The 18,447-nt window shown below is 47.4% G+C and overlaps 1 protein-coding gene across 1 annotated transcript in view; it reads left to right on the top strand.

Moving 5' to 3' along the window:
- Positions 1-18,447, top strand: part of LOC115099805 (probable ATP-dependent DNA helicase HFM1) — a 451,200-nt gene that overhangs the window by 324,744 nt on the left and 108,009 nt on the right. Inside the window, exon 18 of the mRNA XM_029617654.1 lies at positions 7,130-7,221. Within this exon, the coding sequence (XP_029473514.1) occupies positions 7,130-7,221 (92 nt within the window). The remainder of the gene's footprint in view (positions 1-7,129; positions 7,222-18,447) is intronic.

Consider the following 18,447-nt stretch of genomic DNA (forward strand, 5'->3'; position numbering starts at 1 on the left):
GTATTTTTTGCTCCATAAGTCGCACCTAGGATTCAGAGCAGGAAAAAAAAAAAAATAAAAATAATAATAATGGTGTGCTAAAGCGGCTCTGTTCCTGGGTGTCTGTGCGTCTTATGGAGCAAATTAGGGGAGGGCATAACATTCTTTTTGGTCCCCATTTCATTTTCAGCTCTGGGGAGGGCCATTTCTGTCTACTCCCCGGATCAGAAAACGTTTATCATTCTCTTTGTTGGGAAAAAAAACAAAACAAAACAAAAAACCCCATCCCAACCCTTTAAAGTTAATTAACCATGGGCTGCCATTGCTCCTACCATGTGACAGGGGCCGACCAATGGCACCGGTAGCCCCTGTAACATAGTAAGGGCAAAGGTTATCGGCGCCATTTTGAATACTGGCAGCTGATGGCCCGAGTGCAGATCATCACTCCCGCACCCCCGCTGGACCACCAGGGACTTTTGGCAAGTTGGGGGGGGGGGGGGTCAGGAGGGTGGGGGGTTGTAGTTAACTAACTTTAAAGGGTTGGGATGGGGTTTTTTGTTTTGTTTTGTTTTTTTTGCTCCACTTTTGGGGGAAAAAAGTGTGATTTATGGAGAAAAAATACAGTATTTATAAATTTCAAAAAAATACAAGGGCAAACACCTCTCACCTCTGATTCAAAGTGACTCCAGCATAGCTTCTGGCAGCATGCTGTTCCAAGGACCTGGGATATAACTTCCTCTGCCTTTATAGGTCTCCTAGCTAGGACTTCTTGTGGTGCTGGCTTATGATGTCACATCACAGTCTCTTGCTACCTGCCAGCGCCTCAGCAACAGGTCTCCTGGTGCTCTTGCAGTCCAATGCATGTTGCTTTCCTTGTTTCGCCCTTGACTTGTTCATTGTTCCTTGTCTTGATTCCTTGTTCTACCTCCTCTGTGCTCTGTTACTTGTCCATGTCCTTGTCTGCCTACCCATGTTCCTGGCCCTGCTTGTTTCCTTCCTTGCTTGTCTTGTTGGCCTTGTCTGTCCTGTTTATCTTGGACTGACTACTTGGATCCTGACCCTGGCCTGGCCCCGACTCCTCTGTATGCTGCCTGCCTCAACCTCTGGCCTGTTATCTGTTCTGCTGTCTGTTGCCTGCCATGACATTTGCTCAGATTAGACTGTCACTCAGCATAGCACTAGGGAATCACCTAAGTCCTGCCAGCCACCAGAACCCAAGGGTTTAACCTATTGGGGAGGCGGCTGGTATAGGTGAAGCTCTAGCTGATCCTGCCCACTGTCGGTGCAAGCCTGGTGGGTTCACTTCCTAGGCAGTGCCAGTTGCACCACAGCACAAAGGATCAATAACCCTGGGCAGTGTTACACATACTATAGCTTACAGCAAAAAGGGAAAAAAGGAACTAAGTACAAAATCAAAAAACATAATTACAAAGTAATTAATCCCCTTATATAAGTCCACAAATATGGAGTCCAAAGGAGTTATAGAACAGACTCAATACGAAGGAAAACATTTTTAAAAATATATTCAAACTATAACTGTTATGAACCTGAAGGTAAACCCCTGTTCCGAGGTAGAGTAAGCACCACCTGAAAGGGAAGTGATCCCCTTAGGTCTCTACCGTCGAAGGGCGAGGCCGTAGGCTGTGGTTGTTGCAAGAAGACTTCACCCTGGAAGCTCGAGGTCCCCCCAGGAGAAGCCCGTAGGGATCCGGCCGCTGGGACTTTAGGAGACTCCTTTGAAGACTGACGAGAGGTCCGGATGCAGGCGCCTCCTGCAGGTCATGGGTTCCAGACGACTGGAGCCTCCAGCAGGTCGCAGTAGTCTGAAGACAGAGTCGCAGAATAGTCCAAGCCGGTCCGAGGGTTCGGTACACAAGAGGAGTCGAAGTCCAGTCCAAGATCCAAGCAGGAGAAGGGTCCGAATCCAGTCCAGGATCATGCCAGGGAAACATGTACGCTGGTCCAGAAGTCAGAAGCCAAGAATCAATCCACGGAGCAGGGAAGCAGAGCGGGACAAAGAACCAAGAACAGGGAGCTCAGGAACACACTCAGCCAGGAACCTTGATACCAAGGCAAGGTCTGAGGCTCAGACCTTGCCTTAAGTACAGGAAGCCAGGGGAGGAGTCTCAGGAGGAGCCATGACTACTTCCTGTCATGACTCCTTTAAGAGTACTCATCAGCCGCGTGCACGGCTCCTAGAGAAAGCAGAGAGGGAGGAGCCAAATCGTCGCGGGACCACACTGCCGATCCTGGCCATGGCAGCGGCTGCTGGAGGAAGAGGAAGAGGGCTGCCTGCACCTACAGGAGCCCTCGACAATGCCCGACGCCTCGGGTAATTATATTTTGTGCGACCGCCGGCCTGGACCTGATTGTGGCCGGCCGCGGCCGGCGGCCATGGCACCCGGCCCTGGTCGCGGCTTGCTGCGGCCGGCGGTGCTAACAATAACGGCGAGATCGCTGATGCATGGCCTACCCACTCCCCCTCTCGTCCCGAATTTTACATATTATCACAACATTCTTATAAGGCTACAAAATACGAGGCAATAGACCTTTATGCTGGAAGATGCCGCAGCTTTATTGTAGTTTAAACAATTTGACTAAATGGAAATAGTATATGATATGCACGAGCCGCCACTAATTGTATACATAACCAATCGTACCGGGGGCCACCCGCCGTGTCCCCTAGCAAGGCGTCCTCCTCCTCCGGCCCCCCGCCTTGCTCTTGCTAGCAAGGGGGCCCATACCTCAGGCCTACTTAATATGGCCTCAGTTTGTGCACCCGCCACCAGCATGAGGTAGTAGGACTTGCATCATGCCCCCAACAGCTGCAGCCTCCTTACCCCAATATGGATTCAATGGCCTCTTGAATGTAGTTATTGAAAAGATCATTACCAATGTCAGATAAGTGAATTCTATCGAGCCTGTATAAACCTTCATACGTAACCTTTGCCCAGTCATGTCATAATTGTCACCCCGCTGGGGTGAATCACGACCGCGTATAGGTCGGCATCTTCTTGTGCTGCACAATCTGGAGAAGCTAGTCCCAGGTGATCCCTTTGTGACCCTTCCATATAATGTGAACATGTTTCGTAGCTAAGCCCAGGTGGGTCCCGTAGGATCGGGACCTTGCCCTTCTGGCCGCCCAGTGAACAAAGGAATGTCCGATAATCCAGACAAACCTTTGCCTTTGCAGTGTTTCTGAATTGTGCAGCAAACTATGCGCAGGCTTCCGAGTCTCATGGGCTAACGAACAGAAGGTTGTCTAAATAATGGATGATGTCATTTGATGTTGCCTTCTGTGCCATCCCCAATGTATAAATTGAGGTAAATAGCTAAAAATATGTGCATGAGACTGGGCATCCCATAGGCATCAATTTATCAAAGTAATATTGCTTCCTGAAAGTAAAAACCCAATAATTGGAAGCTCCTTGTTTGGACTGGAAGTAATCTTTAAGACTGATTCTATGTCCATTAGTGCGCCCTCGTTGCATTTTCTGAATAGTGACACTGTAGAGTCAAAGGAAGCATACTGCACAAAGCACTTCTCTGGGGCCACTGGTCGTTGATAGACACCCCCTGGAGGGTATGAAAGATTCTGGATGAGACAGAATTAGCTCTTCTCTTTATCTATTGGTGATCACCACCTATGGTGAAAGGTACATCTTTTGGAAGGATTGTTGTGGAAAGGACCAGTCTTCTGTCCGAGTGCCAACTCGATATCTAGGTTCTCCTGCACAATGTCTGCATTTGTACCACTGATGACGCGATGCAAGTATTTGTTTCTGTTAACCTTGGGATGAATCATGAATCCATCAAGAAAGCTTCGCAAAATCTTTTGTGGATTCCTGCTGCTGGGGTACGTTCCCAAAGTGGTAGGTGATTTTTTTTGTTTAACTGCTGAGCCTTAGCATGTTCTACCATTATTCCCAATCGCTTGTTTCTTGAAGCTTCTTGTTGCCGAGTGCAGGTTTGCGCCAGCTGAACACACTGAGTGAAGAGTTGAGGGATGGAGACAGGACCTGGACCCGGGGGGAAGGGGCGGGCACCGGGCAGAAGATTCGCCTAGGGCGCCTAATACCCTTGAACCAGCCCTGGTGGCGCCAGCCCCCAAAAAAGAAGGGAAAGTGCAGCCTGCAAACTCGTGCCTGGATCCTACAGTCTTCTACCTGGCCTGGCACTCGAAGGGTGGCACTGGTGCGGGACAAAGGCTCTGCCTAGGATTAACTCCTGGCTTTCCCCCCTCCCTGGGCTCAGTCCGCCCGGCTAGCGAGAAAGAGAAACAAACAGATTCGCCTAGGGCACCTAATACCCTTGAACCGGCCCTGGACTGATTAAAAAACTATGAAAGGGAGCGAGCACGAGCGCTGCCTGCAGCAGCAGGAAATAATTCTTACCTCATCCAAACCTTAATGCTCGTCTCCAGAGCAAGGTTACTCAAAAGTTTCTTACAGGAAATAAGCCCTCAATAAATAAAACCCCAACAGGAGCAGCGAGACCAGGCAGCACGAGTCCCTCGTACAAGTCACTCACCACCTCCTCCTCTTTCCTTAGTGAGCAGCTTAGTACTCACAGCATGACCCGCGAGACGTGCAGAACCACCGTCACACCTGCTCCTTGAATGCTGTAGTGATAAAGCAGCCGAAGGTTGAGTGACGCCTTGACGCTCAGCGAAAAAGGCGAAAAGCGAGTTGGCCCGAGAAAGCTCCGTGTTCGTAGCGAGTGGAACGACATACCCAAGGACACGGAGCAGCATGGGATTTGAACACTGCTCTCCCTGCTTTAAAGCCAGCTGCTCTAACTTGTTATTAAGTTAATAGAAACAAAGAACAGATAAAGGCTCAAGCCCTCTACCCGATTTGCTTTCTTTTTGCAAAGCAGGGCTGAGAAAAGAAGAAATGTTGCTCAGTTCCTATTTTTCACTGCGGCGAGGCCCAATGCAGAAGTCAAGGCATTGCTGCAGGCATGATGGCGCGTGGATTTAGCGGCCCTTCCCCTGCGCTTTTGGCCCCAGGAGTGGGACAATGCTTTCTTCCAGAGGGGGAGAGATGCGAACTCGGATTGTTGCCAGTTCAGCGGGCTGGGGACGCTCGGGCAGGATGTAGATATGGCCATGGTGGGGGTGCTATCTTCAGGCTGAAAGTTGCCATTGAGGGCCATGTCCCATCTCCATAGAGCCGCCAGGACCGTCCCGAGCTGAACGAACCTCTTCCTGCGTACACCGTCACTCCTGCAGCTCACGCCCCACTTATTCCGTCACTTGCTAGCGCGCAGGACCTAGTATGCCGTTACCGCAGCGCTCTCCAGCCCTCGCTTTATCCTTTCACGTTTTCTTTCTCATGCACTCTTTGTTGTCTCAGCGCCGAGGCTTCATACTTCTCCTTGATTCACCCTGTTTTGTGCCGTTGCCGCCAGGTCAAAGGGGTTAATGGCGGCGACGGGGCCCTCTTTTTATCGGCACTGTGACGTGCTTCCAGTGCACGTCGCAGGCTGATGACATCACCTGACGTTGGGCCCGACACGTGCGCTCGGCAATCGGGAGATGCTTCTCCCCACTAGGAAGAGGGAGAGGGGTGAGTGTGCCCTGACCCGTTAGGGTCGGGGCTTTCGCGCACAGGGGCACAAGTCCTTGCATGTATCATCCCAACCCTGTGAACTAACTAAGTACAGGAGTGGAAACAGGAATCATCACTGCTCTGCTATCCAAGAACTGTTTCAGCTGATCAGGCTCAAATAAAATGTATCTATTATCATCAAATTTAGGAAAACATTTAGCAGGAAAATGAAAAGAAATTCTCCTAAACCTAAAACAGTATCTCAAAATTGAAGAAAAACTTAAGTCTAAGCTGCATCTGTTTAGGGACATCAGGAAATATCCAGATTTTTTGTTCCATGAAAAGAACATCTTTATTAGCACTGATTCATCAGTTTTCTTGTCATCTTAGAAAAATTAAAAGAAACCGGAAACCAGACAAAAATTTTTTAAAAACAATGTAGCACCATAAGGACACCAATTAACAGTATACCATATTACACTGCATCAAGTTTAACATGCATATAATCAACTATCTTCACAAATTAAAAAAAAAATTTTATATATATAATTTTATTGTACATATAATTGACAAGTATTAACATGTTATCACAAAATTTAGTAATTTAAACATTTTTTTAAAGCAATCTTTTTAACAAGTCTTTTTAAACAACGTGTGGACGCCACTACTTAACCCTCAATATCCCACATAAATACCAACAATAAATATTCCCATTATTTAAAATACAACCAAACCATTCATCCATCCACATTCATCCAATTAATTTAAAACCCTCCCAACATATATTGCACCATATCCCAAAATTATTTTAATGCATTGTTCCTTGATTCAAACCATAGGTATTATGACATATATTATATACTAATTCAGAACACGGGTATTCTAAAGTTTTTCAACTCGAGTCCACGATCTTCACATACTCAATTTATCAAATGTTAATAAGTTGTAATTCATCACCCCGACAAAGAACCTCATTTCGCAAAATAGCCTCAGTTGTATGTAAATCTATTTTGTGCGTATTCATTAGGGTTATCCTAAAAACCAGACTGGTTGGTGATCTGCAACTGCCTATCCTTGCCCAAAAAGTCTAGTTTCAAAACCTTACTTAAAGAGGCAGGAATGCAGCCTGCTTTACTCTTCTGTAACAGCACATAATACCATTAACCAAAGGTAGAGGGTAAGCGCTCAAATTTGGATATACTGTTAGAAGCAGAAAATAAATGTTTTAAAATAAAAATAAATAGTGGCACAGGACCAAATTTGGGGCCTGGGCCACAGACTGAATTTCAATGGAGCTGGCTTTTGAGCTTGCTGTGGTGGTGTATTGCTTCAAGATGCTTCCAAAAATACCCTTTTCACTTTCAAAAGCTACAGAAAAAAGTAACTATATTCTCCCAACATAAGATAGATTTTACATTGTTATTCTAGTAGGAAGAAAGAATGAAGACTTAGTCTGAAGTTACCTGAAGAGATCACTGGATTATCCTTTTCAGGGACAATTGCAGAAAGTTGATAACCCATGAAAACTGTACCTTTTCTGGGCAGTGCAAGCAAATGCAAATTGTTTGCTCATTTATCTTTTGCCTTTTCTTCCACAGATACTGGAAGACTGATGGCTTTGTACTACATTGCATTTGATACAGTAAAGCAGTTTTGCAGAATTAATGGAACAGAGACTTTAGCTGAACTGGTACAGATCTGAATTTTCCTGAAGAAGTGCATCTTTTAAATCAGTTTTTAAATTTCATGGGGTCATAATATCCTGAAACTGACTTACTGAGATGAGTTATTGTTTGTTTTAATGAAGTTGAAGATTTTCTAAGCATGTGATTTTTATGGTGGGAATAATTCCCTGTTTTTAATACAAGATTACAAGCATTTCCCTTAAAAAGTGTTTTGAATATTCAATTTACTCAATATAAATGTAGTTTTGGGATTATAAAAATACCTCCTTAAACCAATAGAAAATATTTATAGCAAATCTCAGTAGCAATTGTGCTTTGTCTGTTACATACTGGCATTGGCCATAGCATGGGCATCGTAGGTCCCAACCCAGCATGGTATTATGGGGTAGATTTTCAGACGAGCGCGAATAGCCTACTTTTGTTTGCGCTCCAGGCGCAAACAAAAGTACGCTGGATTTTAGTAGATACGCGCGTAGTCGCACGTATCGGCTAAAATCCTGGATCGGCGCGCGCAAGGCTATCGATTTCGTATAGCCTGTGCGCGCCGAGCCGCGCAGCCTACCCCCGTTCCCTCCTAGGCCGCTCCGAAATCGGAGCGGCCTAGAAGGGAACTTTCCTTTGCCCTCCCCTCACCTTCCCCTCCCTTCCCCTACCTAACCCACCCGCCCGGCCCTGTCTAAACCCCCATCCTACCTTTGTCGGGGGATTTACGCCTGAGCGGGACTCCTGCGCGCCGGGCCGCGACCTGGGGGCGGTTACGGAGGGCGCGGCCACGCCCCTGGGCCATAGCCACGCCCCCGTACCCGCCCCCAAAACACTGCCGACACGCCCCCGAAACGCCGCGACGACCGGGCCTGCCCCCGACACGCCCCCGACACGCCCCCCTCCGAGAACCCCGGGACTTACGCGAGTTCCGGGGCTCTGCGCGCGCCGGGAGGCCTATGTAAAATAGGCTTCCCGGCGCGCAGGGCCCTGCTCGCGTAAATCCGCCCGGTTTTGGGCAGATTTACGCGAGCAGGGCTCTGAAAATCCGCCCCTATTTGCTTACTACCTACCCTTTGAACTCCACCCCTCCCCAAAGGCACTTTAAGAAAGCATACAAAAAGAATCAGCAGGCAGTCTCTTTGCAGAACAATTTTGGCCACAAGAGTACAATTACATTTTATGCATCCTAACATTCAGGTCGATCCAGTATCGTCCGCTCGAGGATTGCCCGTCTGTAACGTGCTCGTAGCGCACAATTCGGGCACGCAAGGCAATTCGGCGATACAGTCTCCAGTTTCACGCGTCCGTATCGCTTCTGAAAACAGACGCATAACCCTTTCCGCACCCGGCATGTAAATGAACGAAAAAGCTGTATAATGAAGGAATTAGCTATTCCCCTGCGATACTGTAACGGGCGCTGATATTATCTCCTCCGTAACCCGCTGTTCTGCCGCGGCCTTAACCTGCTAGTTTACCGCCTCCCCCTAGTAGGAGTTAGTGTAGTGTAGTGTAGGGTAAAAACATTGCTTACCCGCCCTGGTCCCGTCCGGTCTCCTGCAGCCCCGTCCGGACCGGACGGGGCTGCAGGAGACCGGACGGGACCAGGGCAAAAAAAAACAAACGAAAAAGTAGCAAGGCTCGGGCCTGCTATGGTAAGTTTAAAAAGTGTAAAAAACAAAAAACCTGTGTGTTATATAAAAAATAAAACAATTTTAAATACCTGTCGGAGGGCCGTGGGTCCCGGTGGGCGGCGGGCAGCCATCAGCGGCATCCGGTAGTCCCTTCTCCCTTCCTCCCTCCCTCCCCTGCCTGGATGAGCGCCAAAATCGCACGGGCGGGTCGGCAGCGGGGGGGGGGGGGGCGGCAGCCGGATCCGGGAGCGGCGGGTAGGCGGCAGCGGGGTCCGGGGGGGCAGCGGCAGCGGGGTCCGGGGGTGGCAGCGAGATCCGGGGAGCCAGCAGCGGCAGCATGTTCGATCGGGTAGGCAGCTAGGTGGCAAAGTAAAGATGGCCGCCTGCACGGGAAAATCGTGCAATTGGCCGCTGAAGACGTGACGTCACGACGTTTGGCGTCACGGGGTGTGACGTCACGTCTTCAGCGGCCAATTGCACGATTTTCCCGTGCAGGCGGCCATCTTTACTTTGCCACCTAGCTGCCTGCCCGATCGAACATGCTGCCGCTGCTGGCTCCCCGGATCTCGCTGCCACCCCCGGACCCCGCTGCCGCTGCCCCCCCGGACCCCGCTGCCGCCTACCCGCCGCTCCCGGATCCTGCTGCCGCCCCCCCCGCTGCCGACCCGCCCGTGCGATTTTGGCGCTCATCCAGGCAGGGGAGGGAGGGAGGAAGGGAGAAGGGACTACCAGATGCCGCTGATGGCTGCCCGCCGCCCACCGGGACCCACGGCCCTCCGACAGGTATTTAAAATTGTTTTATTTTTTTATATAACACACAGGTTTTTTGTTTTTTACACTTTTTAAACTTTTTTACACTTCCTGGTGCCTGTCATTTCAAATGTCATTTGAAATGACAGGTACCAGCGCACCCAGGTTACTGTATAGGCGCTGTTACAGCGCCTATACAGTAAAATGGGTTGCGCGGGCATAACCCTTCCCTAACGCTTCACAGCCGCGGCATGCATTTGCATGCGATTAGAGGAGAGTATCGGGGAGTTAGTGAAGAGAACTGTGCGTGCAGGGAGGAAGGGTGCGCCTGACACTACCTCACTGTTTTTACCGCGGCCTTACTGGATCGACCTGTATCTAAGGTTTGGCTTTTAGAATATAGCATTGTCAATCAGTCATCCTAAATCATCACTTGCAACCGACACACCTGCTCAGCTGCCATCAACCTGACTGCCAGACCCAGCCAAGGTGGGGAGCACACAACCTGCCAGACCGACCCAGCTATTCCTGCCCATGATTACTTTAAATGCTTTGTGTATGCAGCCTGCCAAATTGACTCAGCTGCTTTTCTGCTTGCATTTACTGTGCTGTGTTCTCAATTGAATCAGCTCGAACCATACATTCTTCCTCTCTGGGGTAATTTGTGGAGGCCTTAGAGAATTGCTAAGTCCTTCAACATTCGTCTGTCCTGATGCCGTCATGCCAAACCTGTGATCTGTGGCATCTCCCACCATGGGATAGGACAGCGACTTTGTTTATCCTATTTCCTCCTATTTAGCTCCTATTTCCTCCTATTTATCCTATTTGGCTGAATTTCTGGTATGTAGAGCTAAAATGTGCACAATAGAATGTCCATTCCGATGTCTGAGAGATGCATGCCATCCAATCTATACAGCCCTAGGCAATCCATTGAAATCAGATCATGTCTAAGCACCAAATCACCTAAAATGGAAACAAACTTGGAGATTTTCCAGTTAACCTTCTTTCTCCTTTTCTCAATGTCTTTCATCTTCTTGGCAGGAGTGGCATCCTCATAGGATGATATCAGACTATATTATTTGCAACCTAGTCAATAATGTTGCAGCCTGTGCTATGTCCTTCTTAGTCATAAAAATTAATTCAACCCCTTTTAGGAATGCCAGGTTGTTACTGTCTAGGGGGTAGATTTTTTAAATTTACGCGCATGCGTACTTTTGTTCGTGTACCAGGCGCAAACAAAAGTACGCTGGATTTTATAAGATACGCGCGTATCTTATAAAATCCGGAGTCGGCACGCACTGCCTGTTCCCTCCGAGGCCGCTCCGAAATCGGAGCTGCCTCGGAGAGAACTTTCCTTTCATCTCCCCTCACCTTCCCCTCCCTTCCCCTACCTAACCGACCCCCCCGGCCCTATCTAAACCCCCCCCCCTACCTTTGTTGGCAGATTTACGCCTGCCGAAAGCAGGTGTAAATCTGAGCGCGCCATCACGCAACCCGGGGGCTGGTCCGGAGGCCTCGACCATGCCCCCGGGCCGGCGTCACGCCCCTGACACGCCTCTCGCCCTGCCCCAAAATTCATGCCTCCCACCTGACATGCCCCCAACACGCCCCCTTTGCAAAGCCCCGGGACTTACACACGTCCCGGGGCTTGTGCGCGCCACCGAACCTATGCAAAATAGGCTCGGCGCGTGCGGGGGGTTGGGGTAGGTTTTCGTGAGGTACGCGCGTATCACTTTGAAAATCTACCCCTAGGTGTATCAGTATAGCAAGTGGTGGTATAGTGCAAGCTGCATGAATCAATGACATGAGTAACTGGTCCCATTTCATGCCATGGTCTCCGAACCACTGAATTTTGCGTGAGCGAACCTCAAGTGCTCCCTTTGTATCTATTTCAGTGCTCTCTTTCCTTCCCAGAAAATGTACGAGTGGCTGCATTTTCAAAGCTGCCTCAACTGGCCTAAAACATAAGCCATAAGATTTGGCTAATAATAATTTAATCAACCCCCTCTTATACTATTTTTTTGTACATTTCTTTTCCCAAACTGCTTGCACATTAGTTCATCACTACTTTGTACAGCCTCGCATAGCTTTATAAATTTGCCTGACCTTCACCTCCCAATCCTTTAGAACTTATCATATAAAGCAATTTCTTGTGCTGCAAATTGGAATGCATGCCAAAAGTCGCTGGGTTGAAGCCCACATGTAGTAAGCATTTCATTAATACAGTTGCAAACTGAAATCTGGAGAGCAGACCCATCTTCATGAACCAAAAATGCCCCCCCCCCCCCTTCCCGGCCTTCCTAATCTTAATTAAACGGCTTATGTTAACTACAGGGCAGGTAACAATTTCCACCACTTCCCACAAACCAAGCCACACACCTTTAGCTTCCTGCCTTAAACCTTTTATCCTGACTTTAAAACCCCACCATCCCCCCACAAACTAATCTTTGTCCCTGGTTGCCTGGAGGAAGGCACTAATTCGCTAACTTGCAAACTGTGAAAAATGCTAGTGAAAATGCAGTCTGAAATAACACAATTTCTTATGAGGGGAAACATACAGCCACCACTATCCTCCAAATCTTTTCCAAGACTTGGTGGACTATTGACCTATGATATTCTGGGTTCTTTGACTAGATACCTTCCCTGCTTCACGCTTGGAGGATCTTCCACAGCAGGAAGGATCCTGTGAGATCAGGCTGCATCCATAACTTGGTGAAGAATGCAAAGTCTGCTAAAGCTGTCTTTGTGGCACTGACTGTAATCCCCAATTTTCCATGCCACCATTAAAAAGCAGACTAAATATTCCTTGCAAATGTGTCCATTATGACCTATATCTTTTTTTGCATAGAAGGATCAAAACAGCTGCCATCCTTTCTAATAGGCTTTTCAGACTGAGTGCCAGGGTTTTCAATATCAGCCTTTCAACATCATGTCCCGAAGGGCCTATAGGCTGAGTGGATCTTCATACCATGCTCATCTGCTGGTGGCATCAATGACCTAAAAACTGACCACTTAAATTGAGACAAAGCATAAGCTACTGCATTGTGAATGCCAGGGATATGCTTGGCCTTCATTGACTGATTAAAAAATAATGCATGCAGAACTATCAATCTCTTTAGCCCTGCTAAAACTGGGCATTTAGCTGTCTGCTACTAGAGATGTGAATCGTGTGATCGATCGTCTTAACGATCGATTTCGGCTGGGAGGGGGAGGGAATCGGATCGTCGCAGTTTGGGTTTTTTAAATATCGTGTAAATCGTGTAAATCGAAAACCGGCACACTAAAACATCCCTAAAACCCACCCCGACCCTTTAAAATAAATCCCCCACCCTCCCGAACCCCCCCCAAAATGCCTTAAATTACCTGGGGTCCAGTGGGGGGGGGGGAGGGGAAGGGGGAGGGCGGGAAAACCGGCACACTAAAACAACCCTAAAACCTACCCCGACCCTTTAAAATAAATCCCCCACCCTCCCGAACCCCCCCAAAATGCCTTAAATTACCTGGGGTCCAGAGGAAGGGTCCCGGTGTGATCTTTTACTCTCGGACCTCCGTGTGTTGTAGAAATGGCGCCGGGGCTACCTTTGACCTGTCATATGACAGGTCAAAGGTAGCCCCGGCGCCATTTTGTTTTTTTGTCCCCCGACGTCAGGAGCTGGACCCCCAGGGACTTTTGGCCAGCTTGGGGGGGCCTCCTGACCCCCACTAGACTTGCCAAAAGTCCAGCGGGGGTCCGGGAGCGATCTCCTACCGCGAATCGTTTTTCCGTACGTGTTGCCGTACGGCCGGCGCCATTTTGCGCAAAATGGCGCCGGCCGTATGGCAACACGATTCGACTGCAGGAGGTCGTTCCGGACCCCCGCTGGACTTTTGGCAAGTCTTGTGGGGGTCAGGACGCCCCCCCAAGCTGGCCAAAAGTCCCTGGGGGTCCAGCGGGGGTCCGGAACGACCTCCTGCAGTCGAATCGATTTTCCGTACGGAAAAACGATTCGCGGTAGGAGGTCGTTCCGGACCCCCGCTGGACTTTTGGCAAGTCTTGTGGGGGTCAGGAGGCCCCCCCAAGCTGGCCAAAAGTCCCTGGGGGTCCAGCGAGGGTCCGGGAGCGATCTCCTACGCTCCTGACGTCGGGGGACAAAAAAAACAAAATGGCGCCGGCGCTACCTTTGACCTGACAGGTCAAAGGTAGCGCCGGCGCCATTTCTACAACGCATGGAGGACCGAGAGTAAAAGATCACACCGGGACCCTTCCTCTGGACCCCAGGTAATTTAAGGCATTTGGGGGGGGGGGTTCGGGAGGGTGGGGGATTTATTTTAAAGGGTCGGGGTGGGTTTTAGGGTTGTTTTAGTGTGCCGGTTTTCCCGCCCTCCCCCTTCCCCTCCCCCTTCCCCCGATTTACGATTTTTTAACGATAAATCGGGGGAATTGTTATTGTATCACGGCTCTAACGATTTTTGACGATTTAAAATATATCGGACGATATTTTAAATCGTCAAAAAACGATTCACATCCCTATCTGCTACTATAGCAGCATTGTCTGAGCAAAACAACACTCTCTTGTTGGCCAGCTTATTGCCCCGTAACACTAGTGCCACCAATATCTGGAACTGTTCTAAAAGGTTATGTTTCTTGCTGTGTTCGAACTGCACCAGTGCTCCAGCTAGGACTCTATCAACTACCAAACACTGTTCTCCCAAAGCATCAGAGAATAGCTCTAAGTCTGCATCCATGGCTTCAGGAGCCTGTCACAGTGCTACCCCATTCTAGTGATTAAGGAATTTCCCGCCAGACTTTCAGATCCTTTTTTAAATTACTTGCCAGCAATATAGGGTGACCTAGCTATAGCTGCTGCTAGCCTATGAATGAATACATTATCCATTGGTATAACCCTGTATGCAAAATTCAGCTGCCCTATCAGTGACTGGACCTGTCTGAGGATTTAATTCCTGCTCTTTGATGCATGATACACAGGGGCGGATTGCAGGAAAATATCAACCCGGGGGATTTTTTCAAAACCAGCTCAAGGGGTATCTGACACCCTTGTGCACGTTCTCTGCAGCACATGCATCAACATGCCAAGTTGACTCTGAAACCTGGCAGAATTAAGCCCAAATGTCTCCAAAATAAATTTCACATTTTTCCTAAATAGCTAAGAAATAAAGCATACTGTAGACCAGCAGTGAGTAAACAAAGCTGTAGACTCCCCATTCCATCTATGCAAATCTGTTGAGGCCACCCCACAAATCTGCTTAGCAGAATACCTCACCTTAGTCACACATGTAGAGCAGAGACAGACCCTCACCAAATACAAAATGAAGAGATGATAAAATGTAAATAGAAACATGCAGACAAAAACTGATCTTGAAACCGCAACACGTCAGACTCTGTATGGAATGGAAAAACAAATATCATTCCTCACTAAACATTAAACAGTAACATCAAGAAATAGAAAACATCAATCATAATAGTAAAACCAAACTCATAAAAAGAATAAATATTTCAAAACAGCTGATGAAAAGAACATCCACTGATTACAAACAAAATCATTGTTTTTTTAAATTTCCCAAACATCAATAAAATATTTCAAAATAGCAGACATAGCAAAGAACATCCAATAATTAAAATTAAAGCTAAAATAAATCCCCTGCTTATCCGTACCTTGAAATTTTAGATTCCAGTCACCCTGAGATTGTCATGAATTAGTAAGGGGTGGAAGATATGTACAACTTACTTCTCTCTCTAACACACATGTTCATTCTCACACAAACTCCTTATATTCTCTTTCACATACATGTTCATTAGATCACATGCAGTCTCATACATGCTCACATGCTCTCTCTCTCTCAGAGAAGCTCTTGGTGTCACACACTCACAGTCTTGTTCACACACATGCTCACTGGCTCAAATCGCTCTTTCATATACATGCTTACTCAAATGTTCACTGACTTGTTCTTGCTCACACACATGCTCACTAGCTCAATCGCTCTCCTTTATACTCACACACAGGCCCAATGGCTTAAATAGTCCTCTTGCACAAACATATGCTCATTGTCTCACTTGTTCTCTCTCGCTCACAAACATGCTCTGGTAACCACAACAAGCCTGACTGTATTATCCAATGCAACAATGGAAAACCAAACATAATCACTCCTCACAAAACATCAAGCAATAAAATCAAGAGATATATGTTGCGACCGTCGGTCTGCGACGGCTTCGCCTCGCCTACCTCACTCTTCTTGCGGCTCCTCCCGCTCACCTCGGACTACTGGCTGCCGCGGCGTCTGTCTGCCGACCTCCCCGGCATCCCCGGACCGGCTTTGGTGCTGCTTCCCGCCATGCTCCTCCAAGGTACCATAGGGCGCGCGTGCGCGCACGCCGCCCTCATCTTTATTTGCTCGTTGGCGCAAACCTCGGGCGTCCCCCTGAGATGATGTCACGCTGCCCGGATATTTAAGCCTACTACTTTTGCCAGCTAATTGAGTTAGCAACCCCGGAACACTACAGATGGGATTCGCTCTCCGTACTGAAGCTACTCTGCCACTCCAGTGTTATCTGGTACTCTTATTGCTAACGGGGTACCCGCTCCTCGGGGGCCTCTTCTGCTTCTTTCAGGTGCTATTAGGAAACCGGTACTCGCTCCTCGAGTACTCATAACTCTCAGTCTCTTTCCAATACAGCACAGCGTCCTGTGAGATACTCGCCCAGCCGGGCTCAACATCTATTACTCACTACTGCCACCTCTGGTGGTTTCCAAAACTGTCCAGAGTCTAGCCTGACACTGTGGTCCCTCACGGGACTGCCCCCTGTGGGCTTGGTCAGCTGCCACAGTGTCCAAGGATCCAACCAAACATCAATAACCATAACAATATAAGACATTCATAATATTAAAACCATGAAAAGATGAATATATCAAAACAGTCAACAAACATAGAGGACCTAATATTCAAAGTGCATTCAGCACTACTTAACCGGATAAGTAGGATTTAAGAACATAAGAAATTGCCCTGCTGGGTCAGACCAAGGGTCCATCAAGCCCAGTATCCTGTTTCCAACAGGATGCTAAACAAGGTCACAAGAACCTGGCAAGTACTCAAACACCAAGAAGATCCCATGCTACTAGTGCAATTAATAGCTGTGGCTTTTAGCTAAGGAAACTTGATTAATAGCAGTTAATGGACTTCTCCTGCAAGAACTTATCCAAACCTATTTTGAACCCAGCTACACTAACTGCACTAACTACATCCTCTGGCAACAAATTCCAGAGCTTAATTGTGCCTTGAGTGAAAAATAATTTTCTCCGATTAGTCGTAAATGTGCTACTTGCTAATTTCATGAAATGCCCCCTGGTCCTTCTAATATTGCTACTTAGTTGCATAAGTTATGCGGCTAAATCGCTCCACCCAATGCCCGCCCACAACTTATGCAGCTAACTTTTTAGTCACATAAGGGACTTATGTGGTTAAATAGCGGATGCTGAATATGCGCTTACATTTAGTGGCTGCTACTTAGCCACATAAGTCCCTTATGTGACTAAAATGTTAGCTGCATAAGTTGTGGGCGGGCATTGGGTGGAACGATCTAGCCTCATAACTTATGCAACTAAGTAGCAATATTTGGTCTTAGCCGCATAAGTTTACTAGCCTCATTAGACGGTTGTAATTGATACGGCTAAGTACAAATATATATAGCCGTGCCGCTGAATATACCATGTAATTTAGCCAGATAAGTTATATCTGGCCAAGTTACTTAAACAGCCATCTTTCAATATTGGGCCCCTAATGACAGTCACATAAATTTGTTCTAATATTTCCCAAACACCAATAAAATATTTCAAAATAGCAGACACATGAAATAACACTCCAAAATTTAAAATAATAAAAATTTAAATAATTAAAAAAACCTCCAGCTCTCCATACAATTAAATAAATAAATACCTGGCATCTTTTGATTTCCCAGAGATTGTTATGGATTTGGGTGAAGAAGGCCACACAGTCTTTATCCTCTCTCTCTCCTTCACACACATAGGCAATCTCTCTCTCATACACTTTGCAGGCTCTCACACACACAATCAAACTCTCTTTCATACAGATATACAGGCTCTCTCATTCTCTCATGGACCCATGCAGGTGGTCTCGTTCAGACATGCAGGTTCTCACTCTCAGACACACATGCAGGTACTCATACAAACATGTAGGTGCACTCTCTCTCATACATATCTCATACACGCCTCACCATCAGGCGTCGCGCGCCGAAGGGGCGCGACAAAGGGGCTCTCCCCTTTGTGCACCCCTTCGTGCAACTCTTTGTGCTTCATTTAATATTTTTTCTTTTACGTTTTCTGTTAAGTAACCTTTTTTTCAAGTTCCTACCTTATGCCTTTGTTAACAATTTTATTATAAATGTTCTCTGTATTTGACTATGGAAATATTTTTTCCTGCTTTTTCTGTTTTATGTAAACCGGTATGATTTGCATTTTAATGTAAGAATGTCGGTATATAAAAATTATAAATAAATAAAATAAATACACATGCAGGCACTCATTCATGCACATATTTAGGCTCTTTCATACACACATGCAGGCTTACTCATGCACATATTCAGGCTTTCTCTCTTTCAATCATGCAGGCTCTCTGTCATGCACATATTCAGGTTCTTATACACATTTGCAGGCTCTCTCTTTCATACACTCATGCAGGTGCTCTCATGCACAAATTCAAGCTCTCTCTCATACACACCTACAGGCTTACTCTCATGCACATATTCAGGCTCTCTCTCGTACACACCTACAGGCTTTCTCTCATGCACATATTCAGGCTCTCTCTTTCATACACATGCAGGCTCACTCTCATGCACATATTCAGGTTCTCTCT

Source organism: Rhinatrema bivittatum, chromosome 10, assembly GCF_901001135.1.
Source record: "Rhinatrema bivittatum chromosome 10, aRhiBiv1.1, whole genome shotgun sequence".
In the NCBI taxonomy this organism is placed as follows: domain Eukaryota; kingdom Metazoa; phylum Chordata; class Amphibia; order Gymnophiona; family Rhinatrematidae; genus Rhinatrema; species Rhinatrema bivittatum.